We start from the raw sequence: 23,315 nt of genomic DNA, 5'->3' as shown, positions 1-23,315 counted from the left end.
GGGACCACATGGAAAACAGACTGAAGCTGGGAGAGCAGCCAGGCTTGGTGAACAGTGTGATCTATCAGGTGGCCTAAGAGGTGTGAGTCGGAGAAGAGAGGGGCTGCCGAGAAACACCTGAAAAACACCTAACAGAACACAGACTGCAGAAGCTACCGGAACAACCACCACTCTGCCAGATAAATACAAAGGAAAAACACTCCTAGATATGTCACCACCAACTTGCCGAAAACTGAAAGTAAAGAGAAAACCTTCAAGGCTCCCAGGACAAAAAAAAAAAGCACTAACACCACTGTGACTTCTCATCAAGAACTATGCAAGCCAGACAACGGCAGAGTTGTCTCTTTAAAGACAAACTTAGAATTCTGTATCTGGCAAAACTATCCTTCAAAAATTAAGGCAAAAGGAAGGTCTTTTTAGATAAACGAAAGCTGAGCCTTTCCACCTAATTACAGAAATGACAAAGAAGTTTTTCAGGCTGAAGATGAATGATACCCGATGGGAACCTCGAGCTACTGGAAGGAAGAAAGCGCATCAACACTCGTAAGGTCGGAACCAAAAGAAAAATACTGTATTGATATTCACTTTGGACAAAACAGCATTTAAGCAAAAGTTATCACTAGAGACAAAGAGTGTCGATTTGTAATTATAAAAGTTTCAACTCAACAGAAATAGATGACAATTCTAAACTTGTATACACCTACAAAACGACAAGAACTAGAGCAACCAGCGACCACAGAATGTAACACAGCGCTCAGTACCTGGTCCGTCAGACAACAAAGAACTCAGTGAGGATCCAGAAGACTGACGCTGAGTGGACCTTGCAGACATGTGTACAAAGCTGCAAATGTCCTGAGAACGCAGATTCTTTTCAGGCACAGGTGGAATGTCTATGAAAAGCTGGCCACATGGGGCTGGCCCGGTGGCTCAGGCAGTTAGAGCTCTGTGCTCCTAACTCCGAAGGCTGCCGGTTCGATTCCCACATGGGCCAGTGGGCTCTCAACCACAAGGTTGCCAGTTCAATTCCTCGACTCCTGCAAGAGATGGTGGGCTGCGCCCCCTGCAACTAGAAAACGGCAACTGGACCTGGAGCTGAGCTGTGCCCTCCACAACTAAGACTGAAAGGACAACAACTTGACTTGGAAAAACTTCCTGGAAGTACACACTGTTCCCCAATAAAGTCCTGTTCCCTTTCCCCAATAAAATCTTTGGGGGAAAAAAAAAAAACTGGCCACATGGCAGGCTATAAAGTTTCAACAAATTTCCTGCTGTAATGCAGGTAAGTCTGGCATCAGTGACAAAACAGAAAAAGGACTCCACAGACAGCACCTCACACCCAGGACAATGGCCACTCAAAGGAGCAGAGACACATGTGCAGGCGGGACGCGGGAAAGGGAGCCCTGTGCTGTGGGCGGGAACGCAAAGCACTGGCCGCTGTGGGACAGTGTGGGGCCCTCAGAAGCTAAACACAGACCTTCCTGTGACCCAGCAATCCACTTCTGGGCATACACCTGGGAGTGCAAGAGGGTCTCGAAGAGAGATTTGCACACCCGTGTTCACAGCTGCACTGCTCACTACAGCGAAAACGTGGGAGCCGCCCGAGTGTCCGCGAGCGGATGGTGGGAAGCAAAGGGGGTCCATCCGTGCAGTGGGACGCTGTTGGACTTAAAAAGGAGGGAAACCCTGACACCGCTCCACCATGGATGGACCTTGGGGACACTGTGCTGAGTGAGAAGCCAGTCACCAAAGGACACACACACTTATACGGGGTCCCTAACATGGTCAGATTCAGAGGCAAAAAGGAGAACGGTGGCTGCCAGGGGCTAGGGGACGGAGGAGAGGGGACCGAGTGCACTTTGGGCGATGGAGAGTCCTGGGAGGACGGTGGGGGTGGCATTTAATACCACTGAACTGTACACTTAAGAATGGTTATGACGGTAAGTTTTATGCTATATGTGTTTTCCAATAAAAACAATAAAGATGAGTCTTTAAAGAGGTGATTAAGGTGAAACGAGGTCAGCAGGGTGGACCCTCATCCTGTCTGGCTGGTGTCCTTGTACGAGGAAGAAATGAGGACAGAAACACACAGAGTGACGACCACGTGAGGACCCAGGGAGGAGACGGTGTCCACACGCCCAGGAGAGAGGCCTCGGGGGAACCAGCCTGCCCACACCTGCATCTCGGACCCCAGCCTCCAGGACTGGGAGAGAGAAATGTCAGCTGTATAAGCCGCTGCCTGTGGTGCTTGTGACAGCAGCTTTAGAAAATGAGTATACAGATTAAAGGAGAAATATATGATCATCTCAATAGATGAATAAGTATAATAAAACTCAAAACCCTTCATCATTTTTCACAGTTAGCAAACTATGAAAAGAACTGAATTTTCTGTGTTTCAACATGTCCCAGGTCCACTGGCTCAGCTCCTCATCCCCGAGGTCGGAGAGGACCTGGAGCTGCACAGGACACACGTGCTTCTCCCGACCCCCGAGTCCCCACCTAGCCCCTCCTGAGCCGCCCTGTGGGCTCCAAGACATCTTTGAGCCCTGCTAACAAGAAGGCCTGGCCACCCAGACCTACACTAGGTCTGTGAGCTCAGGGACATCTGCCGTGACCCTGCCCCACACCAAGGAGTCGGGCCTGTCAGGCCGCCCTGGACGCACAGGCCCAGACCTCGCCCGGAGACCCAGGCTCGGCCAACAGGGCTGGGATGAGGATGAGGGCCTGCAGCCTTTCACGGATGTGCTCACTGTCCAGAATATTCCACACGTGTGTGCATGCACAAGAGGGCACAGCAGGCGTGTACATGTGTGCACATGTGCACATGGCCACGTGGGCCACGTATGGGCGTGCATTACACACACATGCTTGTGTGGCTGTGCACACGCAGGTTCACATGTCAGCACACATGCATGCACGCACCTCACTGCGTTCCAAATGGTAAAACATCCACAGGCCTCATCATCGAAAGCAATGCAATGAACCTAAAAATTAACAGAAGGGTCGACAAGAGACGCGAGCCGGGGTGGGGACGCAGAGATCCCCTCCTAAGTAACTCCGTGGTCACAGAGTAAACAAGTGCCGTGACAGGCGGTTTTACAGCCACACAGACGGAGAGGCTGCATGTCCATGGAGCCCGTGTCAGGAGTTGGCAGAGAATTCACAGCCTTAAATGTTTTTATTACTGAGCCAGAGAGACTGAAAATAAATGAACTAAACATTCGATACAAGGAGGGAAAATAGAACGATAAAGTAAATCCATGGGAGGCAGGAGGGGAATGAAGATAACGGAGAATTAATGAATTGGAAACAAGAAAAATGGGAGTACCCATCAGTAAATCTAAGAGCTGGTTCCTCAAAATAAGTAAATAAAACAAGGCAACCTCTGACCAGCCTGACAACGGAGAGCGAACAGGCACCGGGGAAGGCCGAAGCTGGGGCATCAGGGACACAAAGACGGGAAGTGACAACACGCTGGATACTCCTGATGAAACTGACCATTTCCCCAGACGACATAAATTACCAAAACTAAAGAGGTTTAAAAAGCTATATCCATAACTGCAGGAAAACAGAAAGAGGTGGGTGACTGGGGTTGCGTTGGGGACTTGCTTCCATCCTATACACCATTGGCGGGGCCGGCCCAGCTCAGCACGGGGGCCGAGATCAGGGCCAGGGAGAGGGAGCGCCCCGCTCGGGGCCTATGGCTGGTGGCCGTGAGGGGACCGGGGCCTTCTCCCTGGCTATCTGGGGGACTGGGGGGGCTGGACCCTGCTTGCCTATGACCCTTCTTGGTGCAAACAGGACCCCCTTGTGTGGGGGTCAGATGGAGAGGTGGCGAGGGCACAGCTGCGCTCAGTGCTGGGCCCCCAGTCTCCTCCACAGCACGCAGAGGGACATGGGGACAGGGAAAGGAGGGCAGAGGTCACTCCCAAAGGGCTTCTCCACCACGTCGGCCACAGTGGTCAGTGGGTGGCCACTGCAGCCTCCCTGTCCGTCCCTGTCTGGTTTATATTTTGTGGAACTTGCCTGTAACGTCATCTGGGGCTGGTGTTTTGTCTGCGGGAAGACGTTAAACTGCTTCATTTTTTTTAGTGGTTCTAGGACGGCCCCTGGGTTCTTCCTTCCAGTCAGTTTGTGGCACTCTTCTTCCAGGAACGTGTCCATTTCCTTAAGTTGCTCCTATACTGTCCCCTGACCTTTATGACCTCTGCTGCAGCCCAGGTTCTGTCCCTCTTCATTCGAGCACCTACTGCTGTCTCTCTTCCTGTCAGCCGTCCAGTCTGCCGAGGACGACACTGGGTCTTCTCGCTCTGGTCCTGTTGTCTGCTCCGTCATTTCTTATCTCTTCCCATCTTCTTTCTTTGGTTTTGTTCTTTTATCCCTCATATTCAGGACTCAGCAAAAGGCAGCCTGTCTGTGCACAGGCGAGAGAGGAGAGAGAGATCAGAGCAGCGTTCACGCTGAGACAAGGCGGACACGGGAAAAGGAGAGTATCTGACAGAAGCCACCGCGGCCTCAAAATCCAAAATCTTTACTACCTGGCCCTTTCCTGGAAAAGTTTGCTGACCTCTGCCTAATTTCTCAAATTGGGTGCTTAGTACATTAATTTTTTCAATTTTTTGTTTCCTACTACAGTCATTTCAGGTTACAAATTCCCTTCTATTGATAACTTCAGACACATTTGACAAGTTTCAATACCTACAATGTTCACCATCATTCAGCTCTAAGTATGTTCTGACGTGGATGATGATTTCTTCTTTGATCCGTGAGTTACACAAAGGGCATTTTTTAAATTTTCTAAATATGGGAGATTTTGTTTGCTCCTTTTGTTACCGAGTTGTGCTGCTGAAGTACAATCTATGTTGTACCAATTTGTTGGCACTTACTGATGTTTCCGTTCTGGCGGTTGGTGGTGGGTTTCTGACGCCTGGAAGGAATGAACACCACTTCCCGTGAGGCGCTGCGTGCAGAAGGCCGGCAGCTGAGGCGCAAACAGGGCAACTGAACCTTCTGTCCTGTATCGCTTCCTTCTGGGTCCACCTGACCAGCTGACTACTAAGAGGATTAGCCAAAAGTCGCGCACTAGACGGCAGCTTTGTGAATTTCTGGTGGTAATGTTGTCCGTTCTTGCTGCAACATCCACCTTTTGGAGTCAGTTATGTTTGTCGGTGCCCTTTCACTGACTCGCTCACTGGTGTCTGCGCTCATCCCCACTGCCTTGGCCTGGCCTGCCCCACCTGCCCCCGGGCCACGACCCCCGTGACCCCATCCCAGGAGGCTCCCTGGCGGGCCTGGCACCATGCCCTCAAGGCCCCATCCTGTGTCCCCACCGCTGCTGTCCAGGCCACACCAGTCCCAGCGGCCATCGCGGGCGGTGCCTGCAGCCCCATAGCCCCACAGCCTGTCGTCTCAGGCACCAGCCACCTCCACACCACAGCCCAGACCACTGGCTTCTTGGGTCAATTCAAACGAACCGCTGGGTGGTGACCACAGACGATACAGGTACCTATATGGCACCTGCCTCCAAAATTAACCCAAAACACCATCTCCCAGTGTTCACTCTGGCGGTTGTGTAGGAAGTCCAGGGCAGGGTCCCAGGAAGCAGTCACCCTGCCACCCCCAACGACCTGCCTGCGGGGTCCTGAGCCTTTCAGGCCCCTCTACCTCACGTGTGGCCAGGTGTGGCTGTGGGGGGCAGGTGATACTTCCAGGGGCCAGCATGTCCCCAAGGCCACAGGCTCCTTTGCATTTCAGGTGCCTCGCTGGCTCCTGTCCCACTAGAGACCTGTGATGGGCCACTCAGCAGTCTTCAGGGGCTGCTGAGGACAATGAGCGCTGCACTGGGCCTGGTTCCCTGGCACCTTGTTTTTCCTCTTTCCTCTTCACATGGAACCCTGCTGTCCAGGCGGTCCACTGACCGCCTGCTTCCTGGAGCAAGGGTCTGAACTGCCCACCTCCAGAAATACCAGGGTCCGAGACGACAGCCTAGGTTTTAAGAGGGAAAAACTTCTTTGACGTTAATCAGAAAAGAAACCATTGTGGCCACTCCAATCTACAAGTGGACGTCCAGCCCGGGGCTGTGGCCACCGGCCACCGGTCAGCGCGTGCAGGGTGGGCCTGACAGAGGGAGGGGGCTCGGCCTCAGAAAGGCTGGTCTAGCAAACCAGCACTTCCCACCTTTGAGCTACGGTCCAAACCACTGAAGAAGGTGGCTTCCGTAGTTATGACAGTGATTTGCGCTAATTTTCTCAGGGAGAAAAATCAAGACCATTTCTCCAAAGATCATTAATGTTTTCATTTGCTATCAAACGCCTTCCTCTTACCCAAAGTTCCTAGGTCAACGTCTGTAGTACAAATTCCTGTGACTTTACCAAATTAGGAATAAAACACAGGTGAGCCCACCCTCGGTCTTGTGCTGCACCCAGACGGCAGGCCTAGCTCCCCTCCCCCGCGGCCCGAGCGCACCTCGAAATGAAAACCAACAAGCAGAAGTCACACGTGCAAAGCTAAGGCCTTTATTGAAGCCACAGACCAGGTGCTTCCAGAACCACTGTCCTCATGGCCCTGCGCCCTCGAGGACACAGAGCACCGACCGCAGCCGGCAGTCCCCGCAGCTCAGGCCTGCTCCAAACAGCAGGCGGGAGAACAGGGCGGTCGGCTGGCAGTTCAGCACACGCGATGACAGGGTGCGCGGAGGGCCCGGACCACCGGTGCCCGAGGTCTCGTTCCGAGAAGCTAAACGACGCACAGCGCCCTTCACAGCAGGCGTTTACAGAGACCAACCTGCACTGGGGTCCGGACGCAGACTTCCGGTTAACAAATACTCTTCTGAAAATTTATTTCAAAATAGAGACGCTTTCCCCAGAACTGTAAAAGCCATCAAAATGCAAAATACTTCTTTAGGAAAGACTGAACCAAAATCACAGCTAATGTTTAAAATAGCACGTCACCTGGTTTCCGTCTGTGCCCCGAGGACACATCCGAGGACACACTGGCAGCCACGGCCTCTGCCCGGGACGCCCCCTGCCCAGCGGTCAGTTGCTCTCGATCTGCTCCAGGTCCAGCTCGCCGTGGTCCAGAGGGAAGGTGGTCTCCTCCCCAGAGCTGTCCCAGTCACTGGGGGCCCCAGCGCTCCTGCCCTCGCTGGCTGCGGGCTCCCGAGAGGCCCACAGGCTAGGACTGGCGGGACGGGAGCCGGGACACGCGCTCAGGGGGCTGGAGCCAGGGATGCAGAGGCCCGTGAGGTCGCGAGGGTCACGTGGGGAGGACACGGATGTCTTCGCACCGGTGTCATCCTCGTCATCTTCATAATCAAGGGAGCAAAGGCTTTTTGAATTTTTTAAAGTCTGCAACAGGAAACATACAGACTTGAACCATTCCAGGAGGGCTTATGGGAGGGGAATCCCACTGACCTCGGCAGGGGCCCCCAAGTCACATAAAGCATCTTTGGTGTCCTGTGCCTCCCCTTGGGGCCATCGTCTCAGAGCCCTGTGTGCCCACAAACGGCCTCGGCACTGCCTGTTGGGTTTCAGGGGGAGACCCATGTCCCCGCCCCCCCGACCAACGTCAAGCTCACGTTGCCTGAGCTCTGAAGCAGCAGACACCCGGAGACTGCAGTGTGCAGCTGTGTCCACACTTGGGAATGGCCTGGCCGGGGGGGGGGGACCCAGGTCCAACGATGGCTCCCACCAGGTGAGTCCCCATACCCTAGCCCCTCCCCCGTGTCCGTGGGTGGGGGCCCCATTGCACCCAGCTTCCCACCTTTCTCTCTCCTCAGCCCTCCTCTCCCAATGGTTCTCGTCCTTCAAATATGAACGTGCTTAAGTCTTTGTCATCTTAAAATACCTGAGACACACGCCCCATGGGCCCCCCCCCCACGGCCTCGGCACACACCATGCATCGCCTGTGCTCACGACAGCCTCCCCACTGGACTGGTTAAAGACGGGGGCTCCCCAAGCTCAGCTCCAGCCCTGCTCCTCCAGACAACTGCATCCCCAGACCAGAGCAGCGGCAGTCAGAACCCCATCTCTTGGTGGCACCTCTCCCAGGCTGTCCCACGGGGGCTGAGCGCCGGCAGACCACCCCGACCTACCGTTGGGGTTGCTGACCCCAGGCCATGCAGCAGGGTGTGCCTGGCCCCCTGCTCTCCTCACCTCTAGCACCTCGACCACGGCCCTCCTCAGGGCCGCACACGGCAGCGGGCCCCCCCCGCCCCCGGCACAGCCAGGGCTCCATTCCCCGCGACACCACCCGCAGCCCTCGCCCCGGCCTCCTGGTCCTGACTTCATGCTGTCCCCACGTGCCCACACCTCTGCTAGAGCAACCTGCCACCTGGCTCCACCCGTCCAGCTGTCACCTCTGGACTCTTGTCCCAGCCACACCCACGCTGCCCCCAGACACGTCACTATGTGGCCCGGGCCTTGTACAGGGAGCCTGCAGGCACGGCTGTGACAATGCACATGACGACACCAGCCATCCCAATGCCCCAGGCTTTAATTTGGTAGCAGCACACTGGCCACCGAAACGCGTGAACTAGAACACGAGTTAACCAACTCCACACCCAAAAGTCCCCCAAACCACAACTCATCCAGCACACAAAATGAATGCCTCCTATCAGAAAACCCACCCTGCGGCTAGAAGGCTCTCTGGAAACATCTGGAAACAGTCCCACTGAGAGCTGCAGCCAACAAACACGTCCCCCAGGAAGACGGAGCTCCTCGGGAACCACAGTTTCTAAGGCAGCTCCTTGGCTCCCCAAGACAGATGGCAGTGCCCGTGGTTTTGTTGTTTTGCTGTTTTATTCTAACAAGCGAGGTGCTGTCTGAGAAGCAAAATGCTAAAGAACCAAATCTTTAAAGACACTGGCCACATGTTTTGGTCACAAAGTATGGGTTCATGAGGTAACTCCTCCTTCATTCAAATCAAGGCAGATCCGCCAGGCCGGCTTGAGGAGAGCGCTGTGCCCACTGCACACGGTCCCCTTACGCACTCGTCACCCCGCTGGCTCCACAGGCACCGGCACCCACCCCACGCACGGCGGGCCCCTCCAGCTAACAGTGTTCCAGGCCTTTCCTTCAACCTCCCCTAGGTGTCCCTGTCACTGACGGCAGTGACCTGACAGGCGTGTGAGGGCTTCTGTGCACAGGTCACCTATGGACCACCCCTGTGTGGCCTGCGTATGAAAATGGCACGCTCTTCCCAACTCCCAGCTCAGGCTGCCTGTGAAGGACTCACAACCACACCCCACAGAAACAGTGCACACACACCCACCCACCCTCACGGCTCGGCCCAGACGGGGAGTCTCGCCACCTCCCACCGCACAAAGTGGGACAGACGATGTGGCCTGGAGCCCGCCCTGACACGGCGACCCTTGTCACCGCATGGTCCTGGCTTCTGCCACCGTCTCTGGTTTGATGGGGACCTGCATATAAGCAGACGAACATAAAATATTTTTCTAAATTTGAAGGTCAAGGCTTTGAGTTCTAAATTGTAAGGATCTTTTAACTTGTGTGCAAGACAGCCTCCTGCGGGGACGCCAGCAGGCGACTGCTCACCATCTCCACCCCTGTAGCCACGCTAACCGGCTGCGTGTAAGCCAGGAAGTCCAGAAAGAAAAACGAAGCTGTCCTGTGAGCTACCCTGAAGCCCCTCCAACGCCGTCCAGGGCCTGGCGGGCCCCCTGCAGCTGGCCACTGGTCGTGGCGCCAGCCATCTCCCACATGACACACACGGTCTGCTCTCCTGCACAAGCACAGCCTCCGCGGGTGCCCTGAGACCGTGGGGGAGGCTCACACCACGTCCCTGCTCGGCCAGAGCCCACCTGCCTGCCATCAGCAGCCACCTGCCAGGCCAGCGCTGAGCAGGAGCCCCAAGCGGGGCCTCCCACTGCCTGCAAGCACCTGCCACCCAGCACACGTGTGTACCTGTCCCACAGGTTCCGGCTATGGGAGGAAATACAGACACACGCCGGCAACAGGCAGCTCCATGCAGCCAACAGGACAAACCCGAGCGCCTTCCCCACCCGGACAAAGGGAGGCGTAACAGGCTCAGGAGTGTCCACACTGCAGGTGGGCACAGAGACGGCCAGAGGTGAGGGCGCGTGCATGCGCGTCCAGGCACATGCGTGTGCAGGCAGGTACACCACCACTCTCCTGGGCCCTCCCCGGTCTGAGCAGCAGAGCTGCCGGCCATGGAGGACCTCATCGCCCGCTGGACCCCAGTGAAGCCTGGCTTACTCACCCCAAATGTCAGTGGTGGCGGGGAGCCAGGGGTGCCCTGTACCCCACGTGCGCGTGCACACACACACCCAGGCCACAGTGTTCCAGCTGCCACCACACCCTCTCAGCACCCCACTGGCCACTTAGCACCCCACTGGCCACGTCTCCGGGAAAGAAGGTCGATAAACCAGCAGGAAGAAGCGGCCCCTGCAGATCCCAAACTCTCAGAACAGGCTTTTCTGCCCTGAGACCGTTCCACCCAGAGGATGACGTGAGCCGACAGCAATCGTGCGGGAGCGTCACAAAGCCTGACCTGGGCAAGCGAGGGCGAGGCCACAGGTCAATATACACTCGAGTCCAGCAACCACAGTGGGCCAGAGGGGTCAGCCTGAATCATTGAGCCCACTTCCCGTGTGACTGTCCTCGGGCTCCTCGGACACCCCACTCAGCACCGACAGGGAAGCTACTGCAGGCTGAAGGAAGAACTCCTTGGGGCTCCCTCCCACCCTCGTGCAACCCCAGTGACCAAGGCTTGGGACAGGTGCTGAGGCCACCCCTGGCTGCCCGCCCCCGACCGCGGGAGCAGACGAAAAGGGCGCCGTGTGCCCCTGCACCCACTCGCCTGCGCCTCGCCCACGGTGGCCGTGTAAAGGCCGTGACCACCCCAACCTGCTGACCCTCTCAGCAGCCGATGTCATCTTTCTCGTCACAACTGTCTCATTCAACCACATACACAAGGACTTTGGGATAAGATGCAGAGAGTCAGGGCCCGGTTCCTGCTGTGACCCCCAGGGAGGCGACTCAGCGCCCTTGCCCTCATTCGGGACCCTTCCTCAGAGAGGGTTGCACAGCCCTACGTCCCTGCTAGAGTCTCGAATGCACTATGTGTGACAAAATAAAGATAAGAACCAAGAACGTATAGAGATCTCTCTCACACACACACACACCGTAGAGATCTCTCACACACACACACCGTATAGAGATCTCTCTCACACACACACACCGTATAATCTCACACACACACACACCATATAGAAATCTCTCACACACACACACTGTATAGAGATCTCACACACACACACACACACACACACACACACACCGTATAGAGATCTCTCTCACACACACACACCGTATAATCTCACACACACACACACCATATAGAAATCTCTCACACACACACACTGTATAGAGATCTCACACACACACACACACACACACACACACCGTATAGAGATCTCTCAGACACACACACCGTATAGAGATCTCTCACACACACACACACCGTATAATCTCACACACACACACACCATATAGAAATCTCTCACACACACACACTGTATAGAGATCTCACACACACACACACACACACACACACACCGTATAGAGATCTCTCAGACACACACACCGTATAGAGATCTCTCACACACACACACACCGTATAATCTCACACACACACACACCATATAGAAATCTCTCACACACACACACCGTATAGAGATCTCACACACACACACCGTATAGAGATCTCTCACACACACACACCGTATAGAGATCTCTCACACACACACACCGTATAATCTCACACACACACACACCATATAGAAATCTCTCACACACACACACCGTATAGAGATCTCTCACACACACACACCGTATAATCTCACACACACACACACCATATAGAAATCTCTCACACACACACACTGTATAGAGATCTCACACACACACACACACACACACACACACACACACCGTATAGAGATCTCTCTCACACACACACACCGTATAGAGATCTCTCACACACACACACACACCGTATAATCTCACACACACACACACCGTATAGAGATCTCTCTCACACACACACACCGTATAGAGATCTCTCACACACACACACACACCGTATAATCTCACACACACACACACCGTATAGAGATCTCTCACACACACACACCGTATAGAGATCTCTCAAACACACACACACCGTATAGAGATTTCCCTTACACACACACACACACACACTGTATAGAGATCTCTCACAGACACACAGACACACACACACACACACACACACACCGTATAGAGATCTCTCTCACACACACACACACACCGCTCCCCCACAGCAGGCTGTCCCTCCCCCACACCAGCATGCCCGCTCATCATCGTGCAGTGAGCCTCTGCTGGCACATGCCTCACGCGCTGCCAGGAGCCTGTCTGACTCCAGGTTGAGTCCCAACACTGGCCCCGACACTGCGGTGCCTTGTCAGGCCTTTCTGTGAGGGGTCGGGCTGCACATGCCCCCAGCGATGCCCGGCACTGCAGTCCTGGGGCCATGCCTCTCCTGTCCCAACAGCGCTTAACCCCGCAGGCCCACGGATGTCAAAGCACCGGAGGCGGGGTGCGTGTCAGGAGCTCCCCACAGCGTTCCCATGCTGCAGATGGTTCCCATGTTCACCAGAAAAGATCAGGGCGTCCCTTTGCACAGGTTCCACAGACAGGACGTCTGGGTTTGGGACCCACCTACTGGGAAGACTTCAGAAAAGCCAGCATTCAGGAAAGACAAGATGACAGTGACGTCCAGAGCGGCCACACTGCTGTGCGGAGGACCTGCATCCCGTCTGTGTTCTGACGAGGGAGCCCCAGGCCCAGGGTGTAGAGCAGCTGCTCTCCCGTGAGGACCCCCAGGCACAAGCCCCATGCGGGCTGAGGAGCTCAGCCAGGCCCAGTGGGCGGCCCTCTCCCTTCCCACACCAGCAGGTCCCATTCTTGCTTCCTCAGCCCCCATCCACAGAAGGTCCCAAGGGAATAGGACCGTTCCACACGCATGAGCTCCATTCCAGCTCCCCTGATGGCCCTGCGGTGACATCACCCTCCAGAAACAGAGGTCCAGGTTCCCGGTCTGTTTCTTTGCTCTAACTCTGGTTTGAACAAGGGCCTTCGAGCAGAAGACAGGTGGCAGGGGCAGGCAGTGCTGGCCCCAGAACCCAGTCTTCAAGCTGGTCCACAGCCCAAGACTCGAAACATACCCTTTCCCCAGAGAGGTGTTGGCGGAGGACCGGTGAGAACCGCGAGGAGCAGCCGGGGGCCAGAGTGGCGCATGCTTGGCTGGGACAGCCCGGGACGCCTCCTCGCATCCCACACTCTCTCACCCCGAACAGCAGTTCGGGCTCCCGCCCTGCCCTGTGCCTACAGGCCCGGGACACCCAGGCCGGCCCTGTTGAGGGGCATGAGTGGGCAGGTGGCACTGCTGCTGGGGACGCTCTGGCCTCAGACCTGAGGACACAGTGCGTCCCTGCGGCCGTCACCTCCCGCAGGAGCACAGCACATGCTGCACGTCACCATAGCCGGCTGGGCCAGCCTCTCCCCAGAAGCACCACGCGGAGGAGTACATCACGAGGAAGCCTCACCCGTGTCATCTTCAGGAAGTCCAAGGACGGGCGCGGCCATCGGGCGTCGTCCTCTCGCCGGCGCTTTCGCCAGCTCTTCTTCCCGAGGAGCACGCAGGGCTGTGAGTGGCTCCGGGCCAGGCCTAGCCGCCGGCCGGGCTCAGGCATGCACGGCGGGGTGCCCACATCCGCAAGGCGCTCCTGTGACAACGACAGGCGGCGCCGCGAGGACAGCACCCAGGGCCCCACGGGACACCAGGGAGGGCCTGAGCTGCCCCCACTGCCATCCACAAAGCCACTACTGGCCGAGGCCGGCCGGGGCGCTAGAGGTAAAGTGGGGCCAGCCACAGGGAAGGTTCTGCCCGGCGACCCGGTGGTGCCTGGCAAGCTGGCACTCCCGCCACTGTGGCATCGCCTCTTGGAGACCAGAGTCCAGACCTTGGAGCCGCCAGGGTGCCATGGGGACCAGCAGCGGGCCAGCTCGTCCGGCTCCGACAGAGACCGGCAGTGTCGCTTGGTGGGCGGTGCCAAGGGCTGCCCTAAGCTGTCCCTGAGGTCCATGGCGCTGACCGCTCCCAGGCCTGTGCTCGGCCCGCAGGGGCTTGACAGGAAGGGGAAAGCAGGGCCCATGGCTGCCTGGCTTCCGACGGGCCATCCTCCACTTACGACCTTCCAAAGGCACCTGTCTTCTGAGGAAACAGGAAGGAGGAGAGACAGGTAAGCAGGATGCACCCGCCAGCCACAGGGTGGGGCCATGCTGCCACTTGACACAAAGCCGTGGGCCTCACAGGCACACCAGGAGGTGGCACCCCCCACCCCAGGCAACATGAGCCACAGACGTGGTCCATGCCAGCCCTACCTGCCTTCCCTAGGTGGGTCAGCCCTGCAGCCACTCTCACTTCTCCAATGTCAGAGGGCAGCAGGCTGCACCCCTTGCCCCTGCCAGACGCCCTGGGGCTCTGAGCGAGGACGGGCCCCGCCAGCAGGACGAAGCCCAGGTTAGGACCCAGCGCCAGGGTCAGGTGCTGGGCCACACTGCCTACTTCCTCGAGTCATCAGAGCAGCTACAAACCTGCACGAGAGTGGTCTGGAGTGCCACCTAACCCCGGATTACCACCAACGGCCACTGGGCACCCACTCGGCCGCTGTGGCCAAAGGGAGGACAGGACTCAGCTCAGGTATGTTCCACCTAAAAATCACACAACTAGCACATCGCACTGTGGCCGCTGACACTGAGCCAAGGCTTATCGGGGGGACACACACGTGCCAGGGAGCTTCTCACACTCACGCTCACTTCCACATTCTAACACTCACTCCCACTCGGGGCAGCTGCGCCACCTGCCCCCGTTCAGGCCCCAGGGCACAGGTGTGAGCCGGGCACTGGACGGGGTGAGTGCACACCTGTGCCCTGCAGGCACGACCATCTGAGGCACAGCACTGAGCAGAGCGCAGGGACAGCATGCACCACAACGGGCCACAGGCGCCCAGGAAGGGCTCGGACACCCTGGCCCCACCCCCCTCGCTGGGCCCCGCCCACAGACCAGCAGCGGGAGGGGCCGGCTCCCACTCAGCTTCCCCTCACCCACACGACACCCTGTTCCCGGGCTTGGGCTCCAAAGGTCTCTCAAGTCCAACTGGGCTTCCCCCCCAGGCGCACGGCTGGCCCTGCTCACCCCCTGTGGCCACAGCAGCCCAGGAAGACAGCCCAGGGCTTTTCCATACTTACCGTTGGTCTCAAAAGGGAACAAATGGCCACTTTTGCTCAGTTTCTCGGCAGAATACTGAAAGTGATAGGAGAGAAGTTTCCCGTGAGACTTCAGAAACGGTGCTAAGAAACAGTCGTATGTGTTTATCACGAGATAAATTCCAGTTTTCCCCAACACTGTCGTTTCAGGTAATTAAAGAGAAGAGCAGTGACCCCTGGAATACATGTTCTCCTTAATCAAGATTCTTAAAAGCTTAACAACACTCAACTGAGTGAAGGAAACGACGAGCCATGAGCCCGTCCACTTCTCCGGAAGCCTGGCCGGCCCGTGTTGAGCTCCAAGCGTCCCCGCAAACCTTGCTGCCACTCAGTCACTCTTCAGCCAGCCTCTTCCCTCCCACCCACACAGCCCCCTCTGGACCCAGACCCCAAGCCAGGCTCCCCCAGGTGGCCCTGTATGGACGTGGGGGGATAGGGTCTGCGGAAGGTGCTGGCCTCGGCTTGAGCCCACAGAACTTTCTCGGCCACAGTCTGCCTGTGAAGTCTGAGGCCTACCTGGCGAGCCATGCTCCCCGAAAGCTCCTGTGTCTGTCTGCTTTTGCATCCACCTAGCCTGGGCTCGGGGGCATGGGGCCCTGGCGGCTGAGCCCTTACCAGAACCCAGGGGCCACACCAGGAGGTGTGCGTCCTGTTGGGGCTGCGTGGCCGTCACTGTCTGACTGGCACTGGGGCGAGCCCCTGGAAACAGGGCGAGACCTCTGTGCTGTGTGGACGGAGCCCGGGAGACATCTGCACAGCGGACCCGAGGGGCCAGGGAGCAGCCGCAGGCAGGTACAGGGATGCCTGCAGCAGCCATTCTGCCCCGAGAGCGGCACAGACGACCACAGGAGCCGCACGTGGGCTTCACGGCGTTGTGCTTAGCAGCCACACATTGGAAACAACCCAAACGTCTCCCCACAGGGTAAAGCCCATACAATGGGGCCAAGGAATGGACCACACGTGCGCCCCAGAGCGACGGCGCTGAGGGCCCCAGAAGTTACCTGCTGCTCCAGCACAGGCAATGCCACACTGCAGGCATGTCCAGGGGGGCGGAGACCAGGTTACAGTGCACACGACCAGCAAAAGACGCCCAGCCCAACATCACAGCCCATCAGTGCGTTTCACAAAAACACATTTTAGACGAGAGGTTTATAGAGCCGCACTCTCCACCCACCCCGGCCCGCACCAGCACAGCCGGCCCAGGGCCCGCACCTCGTCCACCCGCCCCTGAATCCTGGCCCCCTGCTCCAGCCCTCGGCCCAAACTGACAGTGGAAGCCCCAGCGCCTGTCCCCACAGGGCCACCTGGGCTTCAGGCCTTTGCTGGCTTAGCCTGCCGGCCCTTCCCCAGGGTCCACCTCACTCGGCCTCCATCAGCTCTTAACACTCCCCCTCATCCCCCGTCATCTGCTAACAGAGAACCTGTGCTCCACCCTGCACCCAGGACAGCCCACGCTCCTGCGTGACCCGACAAGTGCCATGGTGTCGCCGCCCTCTCCCAGCGCTGCCCTGGCTCTCTGGGGCAGCCCCCCTGCTCTGCCCGCTCACCTCTGCAGTACAAAGGCCCCCACTGCACAGCCCACCCCCTGCTGCCCCTGCAGCTCGACCACACGCCCCTCACGACAGCCACCACACCTGTGGTCCCAGTGCCGGGTGTGCCTGTCTGCCCACGAGAACAAAGCCCCTCGAGGGGGGCAGCATGTGTGGGAGTGGGAGGCAGGTGGCTGTGGCGACAGAGGGTGACACGGGGAGGCTTCGGTCCTCTGAACATGTGGGTTATGATACGTGGAGCCGCCGCTCTCCCTGTGTGCCATCCCACGCCACAGCAGCGGCCACAGGCGGCTGTTCAAGTTTAAACCCAACTGACGTCGAGCACACACTCAGTCCGGGCCGCGCCGGCCCCCGCAGGCCCAGTGACACGCTGTGCGCATCTGCCGCATCTGGACAGCGCGCCTTCCACCTGCACAGGACCTCGGGGACACCCTGCTCCAGCTGCTCCAGTCTCACTGGGGCAGCCGCTGCCTCCGTGCCACTTGCTATGGAAAATGCCACAAAACTCAAGATATGGCCAGATGCTGGAGGCCTCACTGTCCTACTATGGGGGGGGGTGTGTGCAGGGGGGAGCAGGTAGTGGGAACCAGCCACAACCTCGTGCGCTTCTGGGTCTTTTCTGTGGTAGCCCAAGTGCCAGGAGGCAAAGCAGGAAGAGCTGCCCCAGCCAGGGGTTGGGAGACTCCTGCAAGGCCCTGCAGGGGGCCTGGGGGAAGGGACATGAGGAAGCCAGACGAGCTGAATGGGGGAGGCAGGAGGACTCGGGCACCCAGGATGTCCCGAGAGGCAGCGGCCCGCACTGCCAGTGCAGGCTCCCACACCTGTGCCGACGCCCACACAGCCGCCCGGCGTGCCACCCAGCTGCCCGCTCCCAGCACTTGTGGACCTCCTGGCTCACAATGTCCTCCCATGACAAGGACGTGGCGTGCGCAGGAAGGGCTGGACCAGGGAGCCAGGCCAGCACATGGCTGGAGGGACAGAGGCCACACACGGTCAGTGATTCCTAATGTCATTTACCCTGAAGTATGTCACACTTTTGTTTTAAAATGGATACTCAAGTCAGTCTTTGGAAAACTTTTCAGTGTGCTTAGAACAACCTGGGTATGACAATCTAGCTTTTTAACCATAAATTTCATGAAATCTAAATACAGATCAAACATTTCTGTAATGAAAACATGGTTTCCAAATTGAGATTTGCTGTAAATGTAAAATACGAGTGCACACTAGGTTTCAAGGACTGTTTTCAAAAATGTAAATTTTGACGAGGGTGCTGAGACCACTCAGTTGGGAAGGAACAGTCTTTTCAACAAATGGTGCTGGGACAACTGGATGTCCATGTGCAAAAGGACGAAGCGGGACCCTCTCCTCATGCCACATACAAAAACTAACTCAAAATGCATCAAGGAACTAAGTGTAGGAGCTAAAATTACGTAACTCTTAGAAGAAAACATTTGTCCAGGGATTTTTAGATACGACAGCATAAACACAGGCAACAAAAGAAAAAACACAGATCAATTGGACTTCAACAAAATAAAAACTTGTGTTTCAAAGGGCACTCTCAAGAAAGTGAAGACAACACACAGAATAGAAAAAAATAGGGTTTCTGCAAATCATGTATCTGATTATGAGTAGAAACTACTATCTAGAATATATGAAGAATTCTCACCACTCAACAACAAAAAGACAAAGAATCCAGTTCTAAAATGGACCGAGGATTTCAACAGACATCCCTCCAAAGAAGACACACAAGGGGCCAATGGTGCATGAAAACATGCTCAGTGGCATTAGTCATGGGGAAACGCAAACCAGAACACAACAGGGGACCGCCTCGCACCCCCGAGGACAGCTGTAATCAAAGACGGACAATGACACGCGTGGATGAGACGGTGGGGCAGCCAGGACCCCGCTGCGTTGCCAGTGGGGCTGAACAACGGTGCAGCCAGCGGTGTGCGCAGGTTAAACCCAGGGCTGCCATGTGACCCAGGAATTCCAGGCCTCGGTGTGTGCCCAGGAGAGCTGAGGACACTTGTCCACATAGGAACCTGTGCGCCAATGTTCACAGCAGCATTATTTGTAACAGCTCCAAAGAGGAAACGCCCTCAGTGCCCATCAACAGGCAAATGGGTAAGAGCATGCAGTGTGTCCCGCGTGCGTCTGACTGAGCCTGGCAGGGCTCCCAACAGAACTCTGAGATGACGGGCAGTTCGTGGATTGTCCCATCTGCACTGTCCCCACAGCAGCCACGAGCCAAACAAAGACACTGAGCCCTTGCAATGCGCCTGGTGCAAATGAAAACTACCATCGCTAACTGTTGAATTTTAATCAACTTTAATTTCAATTAAAAAAGCCTTGAGTGATGAGAGGCTACCAAACGGGACAGCACAGCTAGTTCCCAGTAGCCATTTGCAGAACAAGCTGGGGGCAGGGACACATGACAAAACCTCTTTGAGAGCTACATATTGAAATATTTACAGAGGAAAATGTCTAGAATTTACTGCAAAACCACGGGAGGAGGGGTGTGGGTGCAGGCACAGATGGAACAAGCCGGAGGCAACCTCACCGTGGTAGGTGGGGTGTGGGGATTCTAACTCTCCACTCCTGGCTGCCTTTAGATATTGCTATAAAAATACTACCTTTGAAAACTTCAGTTTCTATTATTCTTATGCAACAAACTGGCTCTTTAAACTATTGATTTGTTTCAGTGGATGTTAAGAGTAACTCTGGACATTTGCTGGTAACAGGGAGAGCTGGTCTCCCGTATAAACACTGGACCACCACGTACAGGACGTCCAAGTCCATCCACGGCACTGCCCGAACTGTCCTAACTGCAAAGGGGTATTCAAGAGCCACACAAACCGAAAGCCCAAAATCAAATGGTGCTGGAGATGGCAGGGATTCTTTCTCGATAAGATGGAACGACTAGTGCATTTTGCTGCATGCAAATTATACCTCTTTTTTTTTGAAAAAAGTGGATGTTGGAAAAAGCAGGTGCTATAAGTCAAATCTGTGTGCCATGCTGCCAAAACCATGCAGGTAAGTCAGCAAGCCTCACTGGGGAGTCAGTGAGACACCTCCCAGTAACAGGGAAATTATTTTCCACACCATTTCCATCCTGTACAGCAAGACTCGTGAGAAATTCACACCAAGTAAAATTATTTGTGGAACATGGGAAGCATTATAGGCAGGATTTTTCTTGGCACCTTATTCTCTTTACAACGGACACCTGCTTGCACGCCCCTTTTCGCCGAGGCATGCTGCCCAACCTGTGGTGGGGGAGTGGCAGGCCCGGGCTGCCCAGGCCACGGTTCTCTTCGCCACCCACACCAGAACTAGGCTTCAAACGTTACAACGGCTCCTCTTAAAATGGAAAAGATTTACACTGTGGGAAAGGAAAGTCTGTTCTCCCATTCCAGGATGAAAAAAGTAAACAGCCCCCCTTTTAAAAAAAACACAAGTCTTGAAAAAGAAAATCACCATCAACAGCAACAGAACTCAAAACTGACAGCAGTGGGCATTGTCATGGAGGCTGAGGAGACAGCAGGGGAGACTGGGCCCCTGGCCACACTCGCTGCGCTGCTCGCTGCTGGGGTGATCTGGCTGGGCCGGCTGAGAAAGGGCCTCCGACCTTCTCTGTCAGAGGGACAGTGTGTTCCCTAACCGGGGTAAGAATGCCCAGCTGAGAGCTGAGAACGTGAGCCCATGTAGGTGTCTCCCTAGGATCTCCGCAGGCACGACCCTCAGCCCGTCTTCCTGGAAAAACCACCAGGCATCTATCTGGCTGCGGGGTCCTTGCCAGAGACATTCTAAGGAGCATGTGGCCACCTGATGACGCATGTACTGCACTATATCTTTGGTCTTGGTTAAAATCTCCATAAAAATGCTGATTCATGTGATCAGAGGCGAAGATGGGCGCTGGGGCATGGTGTGTATGCCGCAGGAAGCCGCTCGGGGCAGGCTCTGAGTGCCAGACCGGACGAGCAGCACTCTGCAAAGGCCCCTCGAGTCCTCTGGGCAGCAGACGCAGCCCCACCTCCAGCCACGCTCCTGCGCACGCCCGCCCCACGCCCAGCCCTCCCCCTCCGCAGGAAGGAGCACCTGCAGGCTGGCCCTCAGGCTCTGGGCCACACGCCAGGCACGGTACAAAGGCCTGGATTCCATAGCCTCCCGTCACCCTCTTGCCGCCAAGGGCCGGGGCGGACACAGCAGCTCTGAGCACCTGGTCCTGGTGAGGTGACGTGGGCTTGGCCCCCACATCCGCAGGGGCCAGACACAGCCACTTCCTTCTGGACCCACAATCTAACCAGGGCAGGGGTGGTGTCCTGAAATTCACGTGAACGTGACCCTAGAAAACGGCTCCACGTAGGCAAAGTGCAAACCCAGGCGAAACTAAGCGATGGGGACAGACGAGACAGGCTCTGAAGGTGCTGGTCACAGGTGGGGGGAGGGGTGTCACAGGCTCCTGCACACTTAGGATTCACACGCTTCTGCATACCGGTGACACTTCTGTCAAAAGTTCACTCATTTTAATGATGCTGACAACCTCCCATCACGACACTGATGGCTCTGGGTGCTGGGTGTGTGCTGGCGCCTCCCTGGGCCACCGGCCCCCACGTCCCCTCAGACCTTGGCCGCACAACCCCAGCTAGCTGGAGCCCAGCTCGGGCAGTGTCTCTGCGGCCTCTTGCTTACCGGGTTGGCCCCACAGCTCTTGCAGGTGAGGTCATCCAGGCTCTGATTCTGCAGCTTCTCGGTGATGAGCGTGACCATGGTCGGGGGCCTGAAGTCCTCGCTCCGCATCAGTGGCCACTGCGGTTCCGGACCATCGGGCTCAGCGGGCCCGGGCCGCTGCTGGGTCCGCGCTAATCCTCACGGCTGCATTTCCTCTCCCAGAGCTCCTCCTCCCAGCTTCGTATCTGTTTTGGGGTAAAGAGAAGACGTCTGTAACTACATGCGAAACCCCCCGACCAGTGTTCCTGCTCTACCTGAGCACCGACGGGGCACCTGACACCTCGGCCTGACACAGGCCACTTACAACCACCACAGGAGCCGCCCCGGGAAACATAGTAAGAGCAGGGCTCCGGTGGAAGGGTGGGGGGCTGACACACACCTGACAGCCCACTGCTCCCATAATCCCAATGAAGCACCGAGGAAGGCCACTTGCCAGCTCCGAAAAGACAAGAAAGCAGGAGATGTGGAAACACTCTGGAAGCTAGAAAGCTGTTGCAAAGCCAAGGCTAAGCCAGCAGTGCAGAAACCCAAGAAACAACCTGCCTGTGACCTGACGGCTGACCGCTGGGCACTGACCGCCATCAGAATGCCCACCTCAAGAATGCCAGCATGACTGCTAACCACCACTCCAATGTCCACCTTGCTGATGACTGCCACCCCAGTGCTCACCTGACCACTAACCACCATCCCAGTGCCCACCTGACTGCCACCCCAGTGCCCACCTGACCACTAACCACCACCCCAATGCCCACCTGACCACTGACCACCCCAGTGCCCACCTGACCACTAACCACCACCCCAGTGCCCACCTGACCACTAACCACCACCCCAGTGCCTACCTGTCCACTGACCACCATCCCAATGCCCACCTGATCGCTGACCATCATCCCAGTGCCCACCTGATAGCCACCCCAATGCCCACCTGATAGCCACCCGTGCCCACCTGACCACTAACCACCATCCCAGTGCCCACCTGCCTCCCCATGCCCACCTAACTGCCACCGCAGTGCCCACCTGACCACTAACCACCACCCCAGTGCCCACCTGACCACTGACCACCGCAGTGCCCACCTGTCCACTGACCACCACCCCAATGCCCACCTGATTGCTGACCATCACCCCAGTGCCCACCTGATAGCCACCCCAATGCCCACCTGATGGCCAACCCAATACCCACCTGACCACCGTCCCAATGCCACCTGACTGCTGCTCAAAGCAGTTAAGCACCCCTCCCCCACTCCATCCAGTGGGGCAAGCGCCCTGGCCTCCAACTGAAGCTCCTGGGAGGGGGCAGGGAGGGGCCAGTCCCACACCAGGCCCGGCGGGCGGACTGGCGGAGGAGAGGGCCCCCCAGTCTGTGTGCAGTCACCACAACCAGTCGCCAACCTTTCTTGGTGTCCTACTGCTGAGCACGAGCAGCTGCCAAGGGGGCCAGACAGAAGCCAGAGGGCCAGGAAGATGCCAGTGACCTGGAGAAAACACACGGGAGAGAACGAAACCTCCGCTCAGAGGGAAGAGGCACCCTGTGCACAACAGAAGACCAGAACACCCTTGAAAAGGAACATTTAGGAGAAAAGACACTTAGAATTAAAGCACGAGAGCAGAGAGGAACCGCCAGCACCTCCTGAGTCTGGCTTCCTAACTGTCCCCAAGCCTCAGGGTTCCCCCTTCCGGGAGGCCAGGCCCAGCA

At 56.7% G+C, this 23,315-nt stretch overlaps 1 protein-coding gene across 12 annotated transcripts in view; it reads right to left on the bottom strand.

Moving 5' to 3' along the window:
* The window catches only part of FAM53A (family with sequence similarity 53 member A), a 37,558-nt gene that overhangs the window by 5,586 nt on the left and 8,657 nt on the right, over positions 1–23,315 (bottom strand). For 4 of the 12 annotated variants that reach the window (XR_004422993.1, XR_004422995.1, XR_004422994.1 and 1 more), the window contains exons 2-5: positions 21,587–21,810; positions 15,330–15,384; positions 13,625–14,292; positions 6,948–7,343 (exon numbers count right to left, since the gene is read on the bottom strand). Coding sequence is in view for 8 of the 12 variants with exons in the window: in XM_033105835.1 (XP_032961726.1) it covers positions 7,032–7,343; positions 13,625–14,292; positions 15,330–15,384; positions 21,587–21,694 (1,143 nt within the window). In the remaining 4 variants the exon portion in view is untranslated. Of the gene's footprint in view, positions 1–6,496; positions 7,344–13,624; positions 14,293–15,329; positions 15,385–21,586; positions 21,811–22,004; positions 22,269–22,938; positions 23,095–23,315 lie in introns of those variants that run through there. The other 8 variants (XM_033105838.1, XM_033105836.1, XM_033105833.1 and 5 more) reach the window with 5 other exon arrangements.

The sequence above is a fragment of the Rhinolophus ferrumequinum genome, chromosome 5 (assembly GCF_004115265.2).
Source record: "Rhinolophus ferrumequinum isolate MPI-CBG mRhiFer1 chromosome 5, mRhiFer1_v1.p, whole genome shotgun sequence".
NCBI classification, from domain to species: Eukaryota; Metazoa; Chordata; class Mammalia; order Chiroptera; family Rhinolophidae; genus Rhinolophus; species Rhinolophus ferrumequinum.
The sequence above is the reverse complement of the archived record's forward strand: the minus strand, read 5'-3'. Positions and strand labels throughout refer to the sequence as shown.